The 22305-nt window shown below is 29.5% G+C and overlaps 2 protein-coding genes and 1 long non-coding RNA gene across 3 annotated transcripts; all 3 read right to left on the reverse strand.

The window, feature by feature from the left end:
- Positions 1-1441: 1441 nt before the first annotated feature.
- On the reverse strand, positions 1442-7520 carry LOC114179433 (ACT domain-containing protein ACR1-like). The gene is made up of 7 exons (XM_028065776.2): positions 7288-7520; positions 7066-7111; positions 6345-6459; positions 3928-3995; positions 3061-3711; positions 2008-2112; positions 1442-1893 (listed from the first exon to the last, which is right to left on the reverse strand). The coding sequence occupies exons 1-7, from the start codon at positions 7356-7358 to the stop codon at positions 1510-1512; spliced, it is 1440 nt and encodes a 479-aa protein (XP_027921577.1). The 5' UTR covers positions 7359-7520; the 3' UTR covers positions 1442-1509.
- Positions 7521-11827: 4307 nt separating this feature from the next.
- LOC114179157 (uncharacterized) lies at positions 11828-12698 on the reverse strand. The gene is made up of 2 exons (XR_003603438.2): positions 12566-12698; positions 11828-12282 (listed from the first exon to the last, which is right to left on the reverse strand). It is a non-coding gene; the product is annotated as an uncharacterized LOC114179157 (long non-coding RNA).
- A 7826-nt stretch (positions 12699-20524) lies between these two features.
- LOC114179550 (phytosulfokines) lies at positions 20525-21375 on the reverse strand. The gene is made up of 2 exons (XM_028065923.2): positions 21020-21375; positions 20525-20857 (listed from the first exon to the last, which is right to left on the reverse strand). Exons 1-2 carry the CDS (start codon positions 21131-21133, stop codon positions 20744-20746), a joined length of 228 nt encoding a protein of 75 aa, XP_027921724.1. The 5' UTR covers positions 21134-21375; the 3' UTR covers positions 20525-20743.
- Between the last annotated feature and the right edge of the window lie 930 nt (positions 21376-22305).

Here is a 22305-nt window from a genome sequence, read left to right on the forward strand (position 1 = left end):
ATAATATAAAAGGAATGAATATTTTATTTTTTGATTGATTATAATATTATAAAGTAAAGTAGCTTTATATAAATTGCAATTTACGGTTTATGAAAAAACAATTTGCTATATATGAAAACATTAGTTTCGGGCCAGGCAATTAAAATCTATTAGCAGTGAACAATGGAAAGAAATAGGATAATATTTATGCAAGATAAAATATATATCCTTATGTAAAAGAATTAAGTTTTGGTAAAGTTTAATAGCAATACACCCATATATCAATATTACTTTATTTTATATTTAGTATATATTCATTTGTATAAATTAATTGACAAAAAGATAGGCTTATCCATTTTTACTGTGTTACTCCATCTCTAGTTTCATAATGTTTATCAAACCCAACTTTGTATGATTGATTTAAAATTTAACTATAAATAATTTTTAGTGTAAATTTAATCAAGTTGAATAAGATGCTTTATAGAATGTGTGTGTCCATAGACTATATATACTTGTTTTAAGAAATTGATTTTAATGTTCTGGGTTGTGTTCATTGGTTAGAATATTGGTAGATGGAATTGTTTATTTCCATAGAATATTGAAAACAAATAGTATTATATAATATATCGGTGATAGCAGATTTAGAGTGAAGGTTTGATATGAATTATCTGTCAGGTGATTACTAATTTAATAGTATTAGTTCGTACCGATTTAATTAAGAAAAATAAAATCAGATATTTTTTATGGATTTTTGGCCCATTATATAATTTACATATACATTCTTTATAACGCGAGATCATGTTTTTCTTATGTATATTAAATTGCACAACACTGTTATAAGAAACATGAGATGTTTCTCTCTGTCTGAGGTTTGACAAGAAAGAAAAAAAATAGAGCGAGAGATATAGAAAAAAAAGTTGAAATATCCAAGAGAATTTGTGGTGTACCCATTAATTATTATTAGTGAAAGTTTTTATTGAATAAGGTTTGTGGGTTTTTTCTTTATATTAAAAGGTTTTTCCATGTTAAAAATTTTGGTGTGTTGTTGGAAGTCTCTCACATCAACTAGAAATAAGGTCAATTCACAATATATAAGTGGATGCAAACTTCACCTTACAAATCAATTTTGTGTGATTGAATTAGGTTTAAAATTCACTTCTAATATAGTTATTCCCTTATCTGTTTTATAAATTTTATTATTTATATACTATATATTTAGAAAATATTTGATCTAGATTTTGTTTGATTATCTGTTATGTGTTGAGGTTTTTCCAACATTATCCGTAGTAAACATACTTATTTATGATTTCTATACATATGAATTGATTGTTATATATATATATATATATATATATATATATATATATATATATATATATATATATATATATATATATATATATATATATTGAACAAAAAGGATAAATCCGTGTGTATTGCACACGTGCGGTAACTAGTATACTTACAATGATCTGCAATTACCATCTGAGATGAAGAGAATAATATTTACAGTGGTTATTTTTGGAGGAATTAAATAGGGCGGAAATTATGGGTGAGGCACTCCAGCTGAGACCATAACATGCTTCCAAGAGAAGGTTTTCGTCTAACATGTGAACTACTCTTGCGTTCATGCATGTTACTTCTACTGGATGATGATAACATAGGTTTAGGAACCCTATAGGGTGAGATATAATTTGCAGTAACGGAGCCACCAGTTTCTATTCTCATCAACTCTTCTATATTTGGGTTTACGTCTTCACCTGAACAATTTGTAAGGTAGAATGATCCTATCGCTGTCTCACCCTCTACTCCTATTTCCATCTTTGCTATTGAGAGTCCATTCTCACCAATCACACGCGTCACCTTTGAGAGTAGTCCCATTCTCTTTTCAGTGCGAATCTCCACCTTCAATCCCTGCTCCAAATACAAACATCCTCGTTTACTACTTCTATTACGCTTATGTTTTCTTACCATCAAAATCTCCAAACAATGTCACGCAAGACAGATAAATAAATAAACAAAACGTACATGCGAGACTCTGCGCTCTAGGGCAGCGATTAAACACAGGGCCAGCTTTTGTCTCTCGCTTTCATTCTCCAAATCCAAACTACCTTTTCGTCTTACGAAGTACTCCTGCGTCACATGTCACTAACAATTACAATCACCTCTAACAAAAATTCTATTTATTATTTCAGTGCATTAATGCTTTAGCTCCTTTAACCATAATAGGCTTCAGTAGGGATATATAGATACATCTCTGGTAATATTTATCATGCTGCCATTCACTTTTTTCTTTACTGTTTAAGTACTAAATAGAGTTTGAGGTGACCCATGTTCTCTCTTTTGTTCTGATTTTTTTTCCCTAATTAACTTAATATGTTTATATAATATCAATTTATTTCTTAACTTCGAAAGATATTTTGACGGCAAAAAAGAAACCGGTATATAACTTAAAATATTAATATTTTAATTTTTTTACCTTTTTATTTAAAGTATTAATATATATTATTAGTATTAGTTGTAATATAGATGTATTTTTATTTGAAGAGGGCTTTTGTTTTTTTTTCTTTTAAGTAACAATGAAAATACATTAGTATAAATTTTAGAGAGATTTAATTTGTAAATTTTAATAATAACATAAAAGCTTTTATAATTGTTAAACTTTTCGTCATCCACAATGGCTTCATTTCAGTTCATATGCATTCTAATTAAATTCATAAAATACTTTTTAATACAAAACGATTTTATTCTTTACCCTTTTTCCTATTAATCAAACCATGTAACTAAAAAATAGGTAATGTATTTGACATTCATATTATCCCGGAGTTTTCTTCTTATAAAGATAGATGCTGTTTTAACACTTAAATTTTATTTATAATTTGAGATGATATAATTTAAGTGATTTTCTATTTTTTTATATTTTAAAATTACTTAGAAAATATTACTTGAATTATAAAAGAAAGTTGTGAAAATAATATATTATTTGTGATTTAAACCTTCTCGTTTTTCTCTCTTGAGAGTGTCAAATAGCAATGGGTGTGTAACTGTGTAAGCATATTTTGCGCAATAAGAAAGAAGTACCTGGTCGGTCATGGAGGTGTTGGTGATAACAGCTGCGTGAAACACCTCGTACTGCATGTCGGTGAGGATGCAGACAGTATCAAATAGAAGCTTAGGGCGGTCCCTGCTCCTCACGTTCACCACCCAGTACCCTTTCTCCGCGTACCTACCCACCGACACCTCTATACCGTCACGTCCATTCTCCTTTTCGCCCTGCCACGCGCCGCACATCTCGTAGTCCCCGTCGTCGTACATCATCTGGTGGAGTCGCCGCTCTGTATGGTTGCGCCCAGCGGCGATTCTCCTCAGCCTCAGCCTCGCTCTTTTCTTCTCCTCTTCCCCGTCTCGGGCCTTGACCACCTTCAGTAGCTCCTCCTGCAAGTGGGCCAAACTTTCGGCGACGTGGATCGGCCCAAGTTTGTTTACGTCCTCCACATGAATGATGCAGGCCGCCCTTTCGTTGTGGGTCCAGACCGTTGCGGAGCTGATGTTGAAGCCCAGGCCCAGTAGAGCAGTTGATATATCTAGAAACAGGCCCGGCCGGTCCCTCGTGGTCAACTCTATGGCAAAGTTCAACGCGGACACTGACAAATTGGATCCTGGTAGTCCATTGCAACTTCGGAGCTCTAAATCGTTTGAAATTCCTTTGCTGCTTCTAGCTTCACACAGAGCCTATAAAATCACTTCCTGTTAGATTAATCATGTAATTTAGTCCATCAAATAAGTAGAAAATTGATGATGAAAACAAAAATAAAAATTATAATGATGAAAAATAAATTAATAATGGTCATTTTTGAAGCATAAGAAAATTGAGAATTTTGAAATTAAATAAAATGTTGAAAGTAGGTTGTATAGTTGAGATTAGGAGACAGAGAGAGACGTGATGACCTGCTGAATGTAATGGACGAGGCCTTTGTCAGTGAGCTTGTGTCCAAACTGATCCGTCACGTGGAACGCTGCAACGTTCAGTCAACAGTGACCCATCAAGGAAAGGCCATTTCATTCATGCTTACATAATAAACAACTTTATTAAAATAAAAAATTAATCTTATAAACTATGCTTCGTAAATAAACTAATACATCACATCTTCTTCTTCGTTAGTCTTTCATATTGTAAAATAAAATTGAGTTCAATAAATTTAATGGTGTCAGGGCCTAAATAAATTTTTATTATTATTTTGAGAAATATAACATATCTTATATTAGGAAGATGCAGCCACTCACATACACCACTATTACCATTGCGGTCATAGATTCCCCTTTCCTATCTTCTACGAGCTTATTCTTTTAAGGAGACTGAAAAAAAAAAAAAGAGAGAAATCTTCCTTGTTCAAAGTTTCAAGGAATACAATAAGTGATAAACCTTTTGTTAAGGCTACTTAATTCTTCCGTGTAACATCATGTTCTCTTTTTCTAACATTTTTTACTATGATCAAGAATAATGAACCAGACGAAGTTGTCCTGGTGGCAGCCATAAATAATACAAGAAACTAGTTTCTAGGAAAGACATTAAGTTATAATATTATATATGAGAAGTCTGAGATTTTCAAGAAAATGTATGGATTGATGACAATTATATAAATGTGAAAATTTTCAAGAATTTCTTTTTCCAAAAATATAGATATAAGGAGATTAATGTGTCCCAACATTTTACCAAGAACCGAAGACATTTTTTAAGCAAATAAATAAATAAATAATTTAATAGCATTTTAAGAAAAAGGTGGGAGGAAGATGGATCTCTTTCTTTTATTTCATCCTACTAAATTTCTCTCCCCCATTTCCATCTCAGCATGTTTTTAATGAGACATTTATAAAGGATATTATTTAAAAGAAAATGAGATATTTTATGATAAAATACATTGTTTTGAGAAAAAGAATTCAAAAATTAAAATTTCATAATTTTATAACTTTATTAGAAAAATACTTAAAACTAAATCATTTCAAAAAGTCTTATAAAGAAAGTAAAATTTTTAAATTGTTCTATCTGTTTTGTAATTTTTTTTTTCATTTCATTTTAGAAATTTGGTTGGTTCATCATTGTTAAACTAAGGGTGTCAAAGTGAGCTAACTCAACTCACATAGGTTGGTTCACCACAGGTTGAGTTAAAAATGATCAGTTTAATCTGACTCACCTTTTGTATGATTTAGAAATTTTACAATCTAACCCAATCTACCACGGGTTGATGGGTTAGTGGGTTGACTCACTTACAATTTTTTTTTCTTTTTGTAATTTATTTTATATATTTTTTGTATTACAATGAGAGTAAATTAACTTAATTTATTTTTTATAATAGTGAAATCAAAATGTCCACTTAATTCTCGAAATATTATTATAGAAATAATAGTTAAAGATTAAAGTATGAATGTATATGATATGACAAACAAACTAATTAAATATTCAAACTATTCAGATATTATTGAACAACAGTGTAACATTTAAAAATATGAAATTATGAACCTATAAAATTAGAAATACTAAATAATTATAATAAAAAAATTTAAAAACAATATAAATAAATGTTGGTGGATAAGTGGGTTAACCCACTTTCAACCCGGTTCAAAGTCATTTAATCCATGGATTAAGTGAGTTAGACTCAGTTTAATCCACTTTTGAAAAAATTAATTTTTTTTCAATGAGCCAGATTTATTTATGGGGTTGAAATCTAAATTTCACTCTAGTCGGAACATCATGGCTTGACTCACGTCATAGCTTCATCGATTAAACATTTGGTGATGGTCTCTTTCAAGTTCAAGTGGACAATATTAATCAATGTTTTCTTCATTAACATTAGCGATATATTTTTCTTAGTGTCACATAACTTCTTTGTTGTTAACACCATTTGAGATTCTTTTCCATTGATGTTAATCAATGTTATTTTTCAATTAATATCAATCAGATCGACTAACATTATTGAGAGTAAATGTTAGTCAATATTTATTTTTCTATCAAAGATATAGTGGGACTACTTTGATCGTCTTAAGTAAAAAAATTTTAGTTGATATTGATCGGAAGTTAATTTTTGGTTGAAAATCAGAGAATTATTTTTATATAAATATCGGAAAAAATTACTTTTAAGTTGATATTAGTTAATGCTTTCATGACTATTGTTAATAGGATTATTTGTTGGGAAAGCTAATTAGATTTTTTCAGTTAAGATCTTCCTTTTTTTACGGACTAGTTCATACACAAATTAAATTAATTTATGAAAAAATATTTTTGTATTTCCCTTTTATTTTAAAAAATGGTTATGGAAAATAACAGGATTACAGAAAATAAGGATTAACATTGGCAAGCAAATACTAACCATCCATTACCCATCCACCATCAGAAGAAATGTATGATTTGGAAACGACGAGATCAAGCTCTGCCAACACCTGCACCATCTCCAACAATATCCCATGCCTGTTTGCGCTGTCAATCTGTTTCAGAACATCCTTCACCCATTAATATCTACCAAAAATCATCCTTCCTATTATCTCTCACCAACACGTATTATAACATGTCAAATTTACAGCTTCTATATTTGGTTCAAGAGAATGCCAACTTAAATATATGGTTAAGTTCATTCTAACATATTCAAACTAAGCTCAGCCTAAGAAATCTCCATGTTGGATATGTACATAGTTTATTATGCACAGTGATTCACATCACTATTACTTACCATTGGAAGTCCAACGTCGACTTTCCAAAACTTTCTAACATCGACTCTAACATCGTCGATAGATCAGGAGTTGAGTTGAGTTAAATTTAAAGTTCATTTTGTCGATAGATCAGAAGTTGAGTTGAGTTAAATTTAAAGTTCATTTTTAACATGGTATCAGAACCAAATTAAAATCTATCTTAGCGAACTTTTTTGAACATTTTATTTCATCTATTATCGGGTCAGTTTTGTGGGTTAAGATGCACTTAAAGTCTAATTCTATCAACTACTACTAAGGCCAGTTTAAATTCTGTGAGGCTCACCACATTCAAATTCAACTTTAATGAACAAGGCCTAACTCATACATCTGACAATTGAATCTAACCTTCACCACTGTGCAGTCGCTGCAGGAATCATTGTCTATACATACCCTGCTCATATACAACAAGAAACATGTAAAATACAAGAGTTTTTATACACAAGACATAGTTACTTATCTTTGAAGGGTTTGCCTTATTACAAGTTTAATCTTCGTGCAACTTGTTTCAGTAGGAAAAAGAAGATGATGAGATGCTGATATAGAAGGAAAAGTTTAAAAAATTAGTACCTGGGTGGATGGATTCTTTCAATGAGCGATTCAATCTCCCTGTCGATGTGAGTCTGGCAAATTATCTCCATTGCACAACGAACAATTAATATTTTCGTTGAATATTGTTCGACGATTTATCGTGGAGTTGTGCATGTATCTATGGAGATTCCCAGGCTGTAGTTAGGAACGTTCAAACTCTCAAACGTACGCATGGCGAAGAAAGCGCGTGCACACAAAAACAGCATGAGCCAACGTGGCGATAATGGAGCGCTGTTTTACTTGTTTTCTAAGTGATTACACAGAAACCCAAACAACAAGAAAATTATACACAGTCATTAAGATTGGAACCTTGCCGTCTTAGAATTTCCCGTTGACTTCGAAAAACAATTACTCTAAGACGGGGAAATTGTAAGGTGGTTTCTATGTGAGTAAAAAGAGCAAGAAATTAAAGCGATCGATGGCTTACGAATAATATATAAAACATTGATTCAAACTCATTAGTGTAAGATACTTCACCTGATGATAATGATAAATGTGCAGGATCCATTAGGAGGCGGGGATAGTGGGAAGGAATGCCAAATCCTTATATTCTGTTAGGGAGCTTCTTATGTGTAAATTTAGAAACAGGTGTGTGCACATGTGTATTTACTATTTATTAGTAGTTGAATGGAACCGAAACAGAAGGGGAAAATCGAGCATGTATGAGTCATTGTCACGCACATAACACATCAGCGTATTTGTATGTGCCAATGACGGAAAACCTAAAAAAAAAAAAGTACTGCACAACACTATCATGTTTTTCTTATGCTCACATCATCGTCATCGTCACTATTTCTAAAAATAAAACAAATCATCATACCCAAAATGCAGTTATTTAGTCCTCGCCGATTTTTGCTGGATTTGCAGAAGGTACACGTTTCACATGTTGAAAACGTGGCAGTCCTGGTAAGTTGTTAAGATGCGGTTGAGAATCTGTTACCAGAAAATGTGGCGGCGTGTGTTCTCTTAGCAAAAGCTTCCGCATGCTAACTATTGGGGCTTCTTTTTACTTCTTCTAGTCAGTCACTCGCCCACACATTCAATAAACCCATAACGCTTGTATAAATTTGCAAGTTAAATTTTACACATTAACCGATCAAGAATCGCAAGCATAACTATTAATAGGGTTAAGTATGGTTGTAAGTCCCTTAACTTTCAATAAATTTTGGAATTAGTCTATTTCAAAATTTTAAACCAATTTAGTCTTTCATATCTTGAAATACAATACGTTGATTTAGTTCTTTTAATCAAATTTTGTTAAATTTATTTGACATTTCAACCACGTTTCATAATAGTATTTGACTTAACATTAAAGCAAAAATGTGTCAAACAATATAAGAAACTTAAATACAATTCTGAAATGTGTAAAAAACGTCAAATAAGCCTAATAAAATTTGATTTAAAGATTAAATCCACGTGTTTCGAAAAATGAAGAACTAAATTGGTTTAAAATTTCGAATTAGACTAATTCCAAAATTCACTGAAAAAAGTTAAGGAACCAAAAACATATTTAATCCCTACTAATATTATGGATCTCAATCAACCTATATGCTGATTCTACTATAGTATTCGTTTATTGTCTATTTTTTGTTTAAAAATTATATTTAAACAAATTTAGTTATTAAGAATGACCGACTAAAATAAAATCTTCTATGTTATTAATCAATCAAAAGTTTCCATACGTATAACTTTTAAGCTAGTTATACAAGACAATGAACTTATTATATATAATTATTTGTTATTGAATAGTGTAAAATATTTTCATACGATTACTATTATTTTCCTTCTTCTAATTTAACATTTAATTCCACAAAATTGGTTGGAGCTGTGACGCAAAACAATATTACATTATTATTTCATTTTAAGCATATATTTGTTAATTTTTACAATAATTACTTCAAAAGTCACACCAAAATTATTTTTTATTGGTATAGTTTGAAATTGTTTACACTATCCATGCATAACAATTGATTTGTTCAATGATACTTCTTCGTGTTTCAAATAGGAAAACTTATTCTTACTGATTATGAAAAAATAGATATGACGTTTAATTTTACTATTTAATTTAAAAATAAATTCTGTTATATGTGATTTTTTCTTAGAATTGATGTATCGAGAACAAAAGAGATTGAAAATATAAAATTTAGTTAAATTAATGACATTTAAGAGATATTTATCGTGAAATAAGACAAGTCTCTCATGAAAACAAGATAAAATTATTTGAGTCATCCTTATATTTCAAATTCTCTTGCACTCAAAATAGAATGTTTTTTCTGCTTCTATTATATTCGAAATAGATGTTGTACATGATAAATATTTATTTTTAGATTATAAAAGTACTTAAATATACTTTTGATTATTTATTTTGCGCTATAACTTCTATCAATCTTTATCTTTTACATTACTAATTATTTAACGACTATGTCTCCCATGCCTAAAAATATTAACATTTTATATTATATCACCTCGATATTCATTTTAAAAAATAAGTTCACACAAATTAAGAAAATAATATAGCTGGAACAAAATTTGATTATTAATTTTTGTTATTCTACTTAAAATGCATTTCTCGTAAAATAAAACATAACAATTAAAGCTCATACACTTACTTAAAGTTAGGGTATTTAAAAAAAAAAAATTATCTTTAAATGAAGTAAAAGTGATTAAAATTTATTTACATTTGAAGAAACAATATGTGATTCTTTTTTCTTATAAATATTAATTACTCGTAAATATGTGCAAATAACAGTTTTTTTAAGAATGAATAATTTATACACCAACACTAAAATAATTTTATACTATGATCTAGTTCCAAATATAAATTATCTTAATAAAAAGGATCTAGACAGTCGTCTATTCAAAAAGTAAAAAAATAATGATTCCATTTATAAATTTCTGTCAGTTGGAAAAGTAAAAAAACAATGATTCTATTTATAAATTTCTGTCAGTTGGATCAGTGAACCATCCAATTTGAAATTATAACAAAATCTTGCTAATTGAAGTAAGATTAAAAGCTCCTGAATTTTAAAGACGCGTATATCTTATATGGCTTAAAGTAATTGGCCCTGAATATAGAAATCTATCCACTTCACATAAACTACATGTACTCCAAGGATCATTTCGACAGGTACATTGATTACAATATACTTTAAGCGGAGTGTACGTTAACTTAAACGTGTCTTATTATGTACCACATTGTCGTTCGGACAAGTTGGAGTTGTGGAATTTAGCACCGATTAATCACACTTACGAATAATTCATTCGTTAGGAATCCAAGTGTGAGTCTAAGCTTTATATTGAATAGAAATGAAAAAGTAGAGCATTATATAAGTATAAAAACCCATAAATCTATTACCTTAAAGTGTTGAGTTAGTGGTATCAGAACCGATAATTAAAATTGGCTAAGACGAGTGCAGTATGGTCCTAATATCGAAAATCTTCTGGAAAGGGTTCTAAGTTTGTTCGGTGAAGAACAATAGAGATCATAATTGCTTTATTTCCAATTAACTCATCGGAGCTGAGGTTTAGTGATTATACCTACAAATGGAAGAAGTGAATCTTCCAGCTCAATTCAATGTGAGACCAAACTGATACTTACCATGGACATCAAAACATTTGATGAATTATTTTATGGGTTAACTAACCTAAAACATGAAACTCGAGTAGCAACCATGATTGCACGCTGGTTTCTGTTTTTAATGGTGTTTAGGATACCTTTGTCAAAACATCCTATCGAGTGTTGACTAGTTAGAATAGAGTCATGTTTAACTTCTCCTCTGTCCATTGAAGAAAAGGTTCGGAATTAACATACCAAATTGCCTCCAATCTGAACTCAAAATTCATACTGTGGAAAAGGAAAAGGTGGCATACATTATTGATTGAGCACAAGTAAGAGGAAGAAAAGGTGAAAGTTTAATGAACATGAAAAGGGAATCGTTATTGGGTATGCTTAAACATTCACAAGAAGGGGAAAAAGGGCGTAACAGTAGTTATGTGCTACTTCCCTTGCTTGGTCAATTATCGCCATTTTGCGTTCTCAGTCCCTCGCTATTCTTTTCCTTCCTGACTAATTTCTTGTATTACACACCCATCTCTCTGTTTATAAATGCATTCATGTTTACATTGAACTCTTAGATATCTTACAGAGGTGTCTGTTTCCGTTTACTGCAATACACTTTAAGAGTCCAACCATATAAATTTGCCTAGTCTAGTTATGCAAATTTAATTGTACTACAAAATTTTAGTAGCCACAGATCTTAACCTCTGCACACAGGTATCTATTCTTTATTCTTATATTATAGTCTATACAACAACTATGCTTCATAACATAACCCACTGCAAGGTAGAATACTAATAACTAGACTTCCTTTTATGTTCTAATGTAATAGGCACCACAGAATTGACAGATAATCAAGAAAAAACAACGGCAAAGATGGAATGGCATGTATGAGTTGCATTGAATAAAAGGAGTCGGTATAGAAATGGTGGAATCCAGTTACTCAGTTACAAAATGTGTATATGCAGGTCAAGGGACAACTTGTTTTATTTGAGTATAACAATTTTACATTCATGGCAACTACAATAATATAAATGCTTGTAACTCAACGGTAGCTGGAAAAAAGAATTATACAGTGAATTTCTACAAATCTAGCTTGATAGTAAAAGACAGGGAAAGAGAACCAAAACTCACTCCTCACATTGGAAAGAGTAAAGAATAAAGAGTTCAGACTACTTCAAAACATCAATCCCTAGCAAAATTAATGCAGTGACTGCATTTCAATCCTTATCTTTAGTCCAAAGAAAGAAAAAAATATGATGATGTTGCTACTTGAGAAGGTGAACTAAGTGGTGAACTAAGTTGGGGTTGAGTCATTCTCCTTAGTAGCAGCTGCAGATGTCTCTTCTTGATGCTTCTTTTTCCAATACTCATCAAGTGGGGGTCCAAATATTGCCTTCCCAGAAACAACACCAATACTGCAGAGACATACAAAATCTAGCTACATAACTAACTACACCAAACTAATTCAAAAATCTTCAAACAGATTTTAATTCGATTGTTCTGGGTGCTAATATCCCTACAAAGTTTGTGCTTATAAGTTTTAGGAACCCTGAATTGATTTATATTACAGATGAAGTCACCAAAGGCCATAACCAACAAGATTAATATACTAAACATGCAATATGGGGAATTAAATTGGGGCATGGATTTGTAGAGCGAAATTGGATATGCGTAGTGGGAGAGAAAAGAAAAACTTACATGACTGCACCGATTACCATAGGGAAGGAAAGAAACCTGCTTCGCCTGAACATTGTTAAAAATCAAAATATGTTCGCAGGCGATGTCTGTCTCAAATCTGAAGCAGGCAGGGCAACAAAATGGAGATGTTAAGGCACACAAGGTCCATCAGCCTCAACCCACATAGAAATTGTAGATTAGAAGCCCAAAGGACATTTGGGCCAAAGCCCATAAAATAAAGAATGAGCTGATCCAACAAATGCTACATTTTACACTCTTTTTTTTTTTTTTTTAAATTCCTTTGTCGATAAATGCTGCTGCTTTAGGTGCAAAAGTTTTGGGATTAAAATCTACATGCATATAATTAGAATTGTGGTTCCTTAATTTCAGGGACACGATATCTCAGACAAGAATGAAAATATGGAGCATGTAGATTTCAAATCTGTCCATCCTTAAAATGCAATCCTTAGTCAATGATTGCCTTTGATTTTCATGAGCATTAGTTTCTAAAGACAGAAGAAAGGGCCATTGAAGATCAGATTTATATTCTTGAATCATCATATCGAACTTGACTCAAACCAAGTTGACAACCAGGACAAGAGATGATCTGAGAAGCTAAATTCAATTTTCAAAGTTCAAGATAATAGCTTTATTTTTATAAGAAGTTCAACCTAATAGTAAAAACGTTAAGTAATTTTGACAGCAATTAGGGCTCTAATGTTGTAAAATAATTCCTCAATGCTTGAAGTTTAGATTTGATTGTTGAAAAACTCGTTTAAATATGATATTTTTATTTGTATGAGTAAATTCAAGTTTAAGGTTAACTTGTTTAAAATACGAACAATGGACGTGATTTGTTTTATTCTTCCATGGTTTGATTATTTCATTAATCTTTTAATGGATTGACTTTTAAATATATTAATTTAATATTTAATAGATATTTTTTTTTGTAAAAACATAATATAATTAGTGCCAATAAAAATCACTTCAAGGATTGTACAATAAAGATATATATGGTTGAATTTTTCTTATAATTTGTCCGTATGTTTTCATTTAAAATATATAACTCCAGAGAATGAGAGTTAGATAAAGGATTAAATAGAAAAAATAAATGAATATAAGACTTTAATTGAAACGCATAATAATTTCAAAGTTTTTATATTATTATTTAATCATTAATTTCACCATACTAACTTTCTCATTTTTTATAATGACAAATTTAAAAGTCACTTTTAAAATTACTTCTCAGTTATTAAAAGTAAAACATTATATCATGATAATCTATTAAAATTTATGAATTTATTAAAATTAATGGATTTGAGGAAGAATCACAGTATGAATTTTGATAAATTTAAAGGTAAAATTTATGTTATTTCTTTAAAAAATTTAAAGATAAAATTAGATAAATTTAAATGTAAAGTTTGTAAAATTTTTTGAGTAATTTAATTAATGTAATATATAAAAAAAATACATAATGTTTGAATTCGAACACGTTAATTAATCGCAAATCCTTCTCTCGTCAGAGTGTATCCCTCCGAACAAATATATAATAAATGTTATACACATATAAGTTATTTCTCTTGTTTACACTTGTCTCATTTAAATTAATTTGGTTTCTTTTGTCAGATTTACAAAATAACTAAAGAGTAAAAATAAACATTTAAAAATAATATTCAATTATTTTATTATTAAAAGGGTAAATTATAATGAGAAAAATTATTAATTTGAGTTTCATTTTATAGAAGTTGTCATCCCTTAGAAAACTATCCTCTTCTCTTTCTTTACCTTTCTCTTAGATTTCTAACCTCATTGTTTATCTCTTTAAAAAATTAGAGACTTCCATAGGAGTCCTAATGTAGATCACAATGTTTCTACCCAGAAAAAATTGCGATCAAAGTAAATTAATCTTTTGTTATATTGTTGAGTCATTTTGAGTTTTTACATGTGTGTGTTATGTTTCGTGGTTGTGTGGCTCAAGAGAGTTTCATGAATCTATGTCTGAGTTGTAGATTAATCTTTCAGTGGTTATTATGATGTATTTTCATTTATGCAATGTTTGAGTTGTTGGATGAGTATAGATCTTTGTTGGTTCTCAAGTGAGTATTCACCAAAATCTCACATAAAGTAATATGAAGAAAAGAATAACAGAAAAGTACTATAAAAATAAAGAGTTGTTATGGCAACTCAGTAAGTCTCTTGAGTGTATAGGGGGGCTTGGTTAGTTGTGTGTGGGTTTGCAATTTTGTCCATAAAGAATTGTATGAAGGTTTACAATTTTTGCCTAAAAAAGTGCACTTTAATGTTGTGTTTGGATTTGGGTGTGGATTTGGGAGATTGGATTTGCATTGATTTGAGTTTATTTGTAAGTGAATATAATATTGTTTGGATTAAGGAAAAGATTGTGTGATTTAAGTATATGTGAATGGAAAGTTTTTGTATTGTGTAATGTGATTGATAATATTTATTTATTTTTTATTTTTAATAGATGAAATTCTTTAATTATAATTTTACCCTTGATAAATGTAATATAAATTTAATTTTTGACAGGAGAAATAATGTTATAATGAAATTAAAGTTGTTATTTGAAATTAGAAAATTTTAATTTATTTCTAATTATAATACTTTTATTGTTATTATATTATTATTATTCATTAAAGATAGTTGTCATTAGTTATAATTTGAAGTGTTATTAAATTTGGTGTTTAATAAATGTAAAGTACCATCACAAGCTATAAGCTCTTTCATGTATAGTAAAAAGTAAATAAAAGTTAACCATGGTTTAAATCACAGGGACAATCAGGTAAATTTAACAAAATGATTTGACTTTCCTTGCATATATCCACTTGAGAGAGTGTCAAAATTTGGAGGTCATTCGCAAAACACTCATAATTCTGTGCAAATTATTTCAATCAAACATGTTCCGCACTTGCCTTTCCATCTGCTTGAACAATACTTCAATGGATCCAAACACAACATACCATGAGTGATAATACTTTTTATTGAGTATTTGTGAATGTAGACCTTGAGATGTTAAACCATATAAAATTTTTTATGTGCTTTAATTTATATTTTGTGCTCTTATTTGTGGGTGTACTTCCACTTGAAGATATTATTTTTTTAGTACATGATTCCCGACAATCTTGACATACATCAATTGGTTTAATTTAAGGTAAGTAGACCAAAGGGATCAACTTATAGATTTAGGGGGTTTATGCAATTATTCAAAGAGAGTCCTAAACGATAAGATAAGTATGTTGGTTTGGAATTACTTAGAGATTGGACTCATAGGCAAAGATATTAATTGGAGAGAGTTGATGGAGATTTTTATGTTCTAAGGCATTGGTATGAAAAAAGGACTGTGACCCACAAATGAGAGGAAAATTTTCCTGTCATATGAGAATGACTTGGTTCCTAATATGTGACTCTCTAGAGTGAGAGGTTTTATGATAGGTGAAAATCCTTTAAGTTTAATTCAATACGAGTCTTTCAAAAGTAGAATCAAATGTCTATTTTTATTTAGAATGGTTGATGTATTGTACTATAAGAATGTGCCATATATGCTTGACTTTTGTAACATTGTTGATATTTGTAATATATATATATATATATATATATATATATATATATATATATATATATATATATATATATATATATATATATATATATATATATATAAAAGATATTTAACGAAAGTCATTAATTTATCTTGTTTTGTGAATTGTGATTTTCCTTTTTTATTATGATATTTTATGTGAGAATAGAGGGATGATGGTACACATTTCCCTTTTAACGAGTTAATATTTCATATTTTAAAAATTTAAATCATATGAAGGACTATAAATACACTTTATATATGTTTGTATATGTATGTTTATAGTGTGTTGTTATGAGATATTTAGACTACATATTAATAATAGTTAAATAGAGATGTTATATCTTTTATCTTATATGAGTATTCTTATAGTATCTCTTCCATTTCTTAGCGCAATATATATCATCAATAAACTTTAATCTCTTTATTTTTTTATTTTAATCTCTTTTCATTCACTTCAAAAATAGAATATAAATCTAATAATTCTCATTAATTTACACAGTCATCTAGCGAGTTGAATATAAATAATTTGTGAATATATAAATTGATGTATTTACATTAACTCTCGATCAATACAAAATGTAAGAAAAAATAAATAAGAAGCGAAAAGTTTATTGAGATTTTTAAGCAAAAAGGAACACTAAAAATCAACGCACATTGAAGTGTATACCCTAACAAATTTGAAAATGGGAAGGAATTGATTTTTTAAAATATGCACAAAAGTTTTGAATATGTAACAGATGAATAAAGGTTTTAGTTAACGTAAAGGTGAAGAAAGGTATAGAAATGGTGTTTTAAAATAAAATGGGGTATGTTTTGATTCCTACCAATATATGGTTATGGAATTATTGAGCCACATGTAATAATAACTTTTGAATCGTATATGACCATTAATTATGGCGAACCAATAATTGCGTTTGACATTTATACGTAGTGTGTGGTATAGTATGGAGGAAAAGGTACGGCTAGCAAAGATCAACCGTACTCACATAATATACTAATTATTTCTTTCCATAAAATAAATACATTTTATTTCCTTTCTTATTAATACGGTGGGGCGCATCGTATTTTTAGATACTCCTAATTTGAAATCTCTTATGCTAGAATGTTACGTAACTTACTAATTAATAACAAATTATAACTTCAACTCATATGAATGTAGGTGATTGCAAATGCTTTTTTTTGTTTTGTTTTAATTAAAAAAAAAAAAACACAAATGTTTGGGAATCAAGAGGAAAATATGAATCTGTGTAAAAGAAACATACTTTGAGTTCAGAGTCATTTTTTTATGGTGGATTTAATTCACCAATGTTGTTCGAAGTCAAATATCAAGCAAAAGAACACAAAGAAAGAGCAATAATATGTAGCAAATTTTTTTAAATGTCAAATCAATACCTAATAATTCTTAATATATCATATTTTACATTATATGATACTTATCTTTTCTCTCTGTCACAAGAGATAATTTTGAAACTTTATTTAAGGTAAATATTTGTTTAAGTTTTGGTTTTGAATATTTAATATGAATTTAATTGAGATGTAAATTTATGAAATTTTAAGAATCATAATATATTATATGAAATATTAGAAGTTATGTAATTATAATATAAAATATTATAAATATTGAGAATTTATAGGAATTGAAAAAAATAAGAGATATAAAATATATGATAGATATAAGGAACATATTATTTTATTTTATTTTATTTATATTATATATATATATATATATATATATATATAAATAAAACAAAATATAGAATCAAATGATTTTATGTTAATTTTATTTTAAAAAATAAAGTCATAAAATTATTAATTTAATTTTTTCTCTCAAATACAAATTTAAACGGAACACATATTTAAATGAATAAAAATTTAAGTGAATATTTAATGTATGTGTCATGTGATATGTAGGGTGATCATGTATCGTTATCATCAAAACAATGTAATATTGCCCTCTAAAGACTTTCATCACTGTGTCAAAAATATCATCCCATCTAAAATTCGCATGAATACGATCATATGTGGAAAGAAGTGTCCAACTTATCTTATCAATATTTTATCGACCTAAATTCTGCTTCTAATTATATGTTTATTAATTCTACATTTTAATCTATTTAAATCTAAATGGACGTATTTAAATAATAAATTCTGATTTATCATACCAAATATTAAAGTGAACGTAAACACCTGCCTTTTCAATTAACCAATTGTATCGCTCATTTTAGGTATAATTATTTTGTAACTTTTTTATAAAATTTTATTATATTTTATTTCCTTTAATTTATTTAATAACGTTTTAATATAATAGATAAAAATGATATAATATGTGAAAAATATATATAAATATTAAATTTCAAATGAATAGATAGTGAAATACAAAATCAACTTATATCAGCCACAATTTCTATAACAAAACAATTATAGTTGACAATAACCATACAATCATATTGTTTTGATAATTTTCACACACAAAAAAAAGATAATTATAGTTGACAATAACCATACAAGAATATTGTTTTGTTAATTTAAAAATAATAATAATAATAATATCTGAGTATTCCGTCGAATAAAAAAATTTCAGAATGACAACATGAATTTCTTTCATTCAACCTATAGTTGTGAACAATAAAACACATTATAGCTGTAGCATATTTAATGAAAATAAACACATGCGAGATAAAAATTAAAGGGTTAAGTATGTTTTTAGTCCCTAAACTATGGTCAAAAATTCAAAAATTGGAATTCGTCCTTGGTCGAAACTTTGATAAATTTTGGTCCCTAAACTTAAAAAATGAATGAATATAGTCATTTTAACCCAATTACGTTGACTTTTTTTTAACAAGTCGAATGTGTTTCATGTTAATATTGTAGTTGTTTACGTCGTTTGACACATTCTCGGCTCAATATTTACTGAAAAATGCGTCGAAACCTAAATAAAAGTTAATAAAATTGAGTTAAAGGGACTATATTCATTCATTTCTAAAGTTTAGGGATCAAAATTTATCAATGTTTTGACTAGAGAGAACTTCCAATTTTAGGTAAAAGTTCAGTGATTAAAAAGATACTTAACCCAAAACTAAACTATAGAACAACAAACAACCGTAAACATAAAAGCTAACATTTTCACACTCACGATTCTCTTTGTCTTTCTTCAATAAAGGCGCAACACTCACGATTCTCTTTATCTTTGATCAACAGAGATGTAAAATGAAAAGTGTAAGAAACATTGTAAAAAGAAAAACACATCTTACAAAAACAACGCAACGTTCTTTCACGGAGCTAGTGTGGGAACAATATATAGGAGTGCGGAGGAACCAAAAAACAATGCAATATGTCAAAGAAAAAAAAATCTAGGACAAAGGTGAAGCTAGAGAAGAATGATTAAATTTGAATGATATTCGTGCTAAGAAGAATGAGAAGAAATATAAATAAACTTCCGAAAGATACAACAAAAAGATGAAAAAATGACGGAAAAAATCAACCAAATTGACACATGTCAAAATAATAAAAATGGATAATATGAGTATTTTTCTACTGCATTGTTTTGAATAATGTAATGTAATGTAATGACAAAGGTTTCGATAAATTAAGCCAGCTTTTAGCCTCTACAGTTATTTTCTAAAAAAAAAAAAAACGGTAATTGTTTAAGAATCGTGATTTTGAAAGCTTACAGCTATACAAACAGCAAAGAGTTTATACGCATCTTTTTGTAGCCTCTTATTTTCTTCCATGCTTTTTCATTCACATGTCCGATGGGGGGTGATTTAAATGAACTCTGAGTTATAACTTCAACCTCAACCATCAACCAATTTGATCAAACTCCCAAACTAAAGAAGTCACCTAAGTGGTTGAATTACATTTAATACTGGGTGCACCAGACACTCATCCATAACATGCATTAAATCCAGAGGTTACAGTTACCTAAGCAATTAGCCATTATACCACGTCTTTAGCTTCTTCACTTGTCACTTGTCACACAAATTAAATTGCCAAAGCAACATTAAATCCACAATACTTTCATGGGATTTCTTGAATCTCTTCCTTCTTTGTCAAAGATACAAGATTTTACCCATTCATCAAATAAAACACATTAGATGGGTATATATAGCACAAAACAGCTTCATGTTTTACGGCTTTTCATGCGGCTCTTTGATCAGTTCGAATCCTGGATTAAAGAAATACTTATGATTGCTTTTCGAATTATATGCTTCACATATATATATACATGGCGTTGTGGGTTTATGTGTGATTCCTTAGTCCATCCATGATCGATATATAACTTACGTTAATAAGATAAAGCAAATGTGAAAATTTTCAGACAGTCAGAGATGAATGTGAAAAGAAAGAAGAAACTGTTCTTTACGATTACCGACCACATGAACTTTATGAAGAAGACAGATATTTCCATAAATTTCAGTTTAATATACATATAAAGAGAAGAAAAAACACACACACTACTCAATTCCAAACAAATGAGCCAGTTACCAACTTCTAATGTACTGTAAATGAAAACAATCAAACATAGACTCTCACTCCTATGATTGCATACGTGAAATTATGGATGCAACATAGTACTACTAAGAGTAATTTCATATTCTTCTTCAAGGATTATGCTTCTGCGTATAAATATAGTCAACGTGAGCGGCGAGTGTTCTCTTCATCAAGCATTCATCCTCTCCAAAACCTTCACAGCTCTCATCAACCGCCTCAACTCTCTGCAAAATAACACATCAATTAATAAATATGACATGGTATTTAGCCGCCACCAATATAAAAGTGTGTATAAGTATATATATACTATTAAATTAGAAAAGATGAATGATAAAGATAAGGAATAAGTCTAAAATTAGTATAAGTATAATTAAAGTTCAGCGAACCTGTTGGTTCGGTTTTGTGAAAGATTCCTGGTGAAAAGCTGGTTCAGGGCGTATGGCATGGGAGAGCATGAAGAACAGTAAGAGGGTGAAGAAGAAGGGTGTGAGCTTGGTCATGTTGGAAGAGAAAGATGGAAAAAGAAATAGAGGGTGTTTGAATGGAAGAGGGAGTGAAAGAAGGAATATATATAGAGATAAGGATGCAAATAGAAGTGTGAACTTTGGAAGTGAGTTATTTATTGTAGCTCACAATCAAAGACCAAGGGCATCGAGGAACTACTGTGAAACAGGGGGATACATAAATAAAACCTCAAACACGCTTTTCTTTTTTGTTGAATAAAGTTGTCCATGAACAGTTAGTCACATGAATATTGAACAGTGGATAGAAACGGAGAGGAACCGAGAAAGCTACCTAGGACCAAAAAGAATCCTTAGATTGGAACTTCTGTAAGGGTTGGAAAACTTGTTTGGCTTGGAATCATTGGGTTTTTGTCAAGAGAAGTGTGGTCCATTATAATTTAAATCATTAGATTTTATTTGAATGGTGGGGATTTTATCAGAATACAGATAATTTTCTAAAGTCATCGTGCGACCATTAAATATGTGTGGATATTTTAAATCAAATACCTTTTATTAAATGTGTATGATAAACAATTTAAAGTAAAAGTATTTACAATTTAACTTAGTAAGGTTTATACTGCAAATGTCTTACTTTATTCATATTGAGTCTATAATAAAGCTTTAAAATTTAGTTTTGCAGTTCGCAATGTTAAAATATATTGATGATTGGTTGGCTGAAGAACTTGCATAATGTTATGAAGGTAGAAGAAGAAAACAGAGGCATGTTTTGATTTGTCTGAATGTAGAATGTGTAAACAGAATGATGCATGGATTACGGGTAATCAGGCATATGAGGACGAGGACTTTCCAAAGTTGTAGTGATGGCATCAATTAATTCACATCCAGACTCACTCACAACAAGCGTGTATCACCCGTTTGGAATCTTGTTCCGTTTTTCACAAACAGAGGCTGTGCATCTAGAATTCCCGAGATAAATTGTGAACAGTTTTTTCTTCTATCTTTTTCGATTTAAACGAGTAGAAATATCAAATTTTACATTTATTGGGGATGCATTGCATTTCATACTGTGGCTTGAATAACTTTCTTACTACTTTACTTACATTTTCTTTACTTGACACGACCTATTGTCACTTCCAGCTACGCTCGCATCAACATAACGAAAGTCACAGCACCAAGAACAAATTTTCACACAACTTCTGGTAAAATAT

This window comes from Vigna unguiculata, chromosome 3 (genome assembly GCF_037176805.1).
Source record: "Vigna unguiculata cultivar grain cowpea cultivar isolate G323 ecotype 2 chromosome 3, ASM3717680v1, whole genome shotgun sequence".
In the NCBI taxonomy this organism is placed as follows: Eukaryota; Viridiplantae; Streptophyta; class Magnoliopsida; order Fabales; family Fabaceae; genus Vigna; species Vigna unguiculata.

Coding starts and splice junctions, on each gene's coding strand:
- LOC114179550 (XM_028065923.2), bottom strand. CDS start 21,133: ATGACCAAGCTCACACCCTTCTTCTTCACCCTCTTACTGTTCTTCATG. Junction 20,858..21,019: donor TCACAAAACCGAACCAACAG/GTTCGCTGAACT, acceptor GTTATTTTGCAG/AGAGTTGAGGCGGTTGATGA.
- LOC114179433 (XM_028065776.2), bottom strand. CDS start 7,358: ATGGAGATAATTTGCCAGACTCACATCGACAGGGAGATTGAATCGCTC. Junction 7,112..7,287: donor GAAAGAATCCATCCACCCAG/GTACTAATTTTT, acceptor GTATATGAGCAG/GGTATGTATAGACAATGATT. Junction 3,712..3,927: donor TCGTCCATTACATTCAGCAG/GTCATCACGTCT, acceptor GTGATTTTATAG/GCTCTGTGTGAAGCTAGAAG.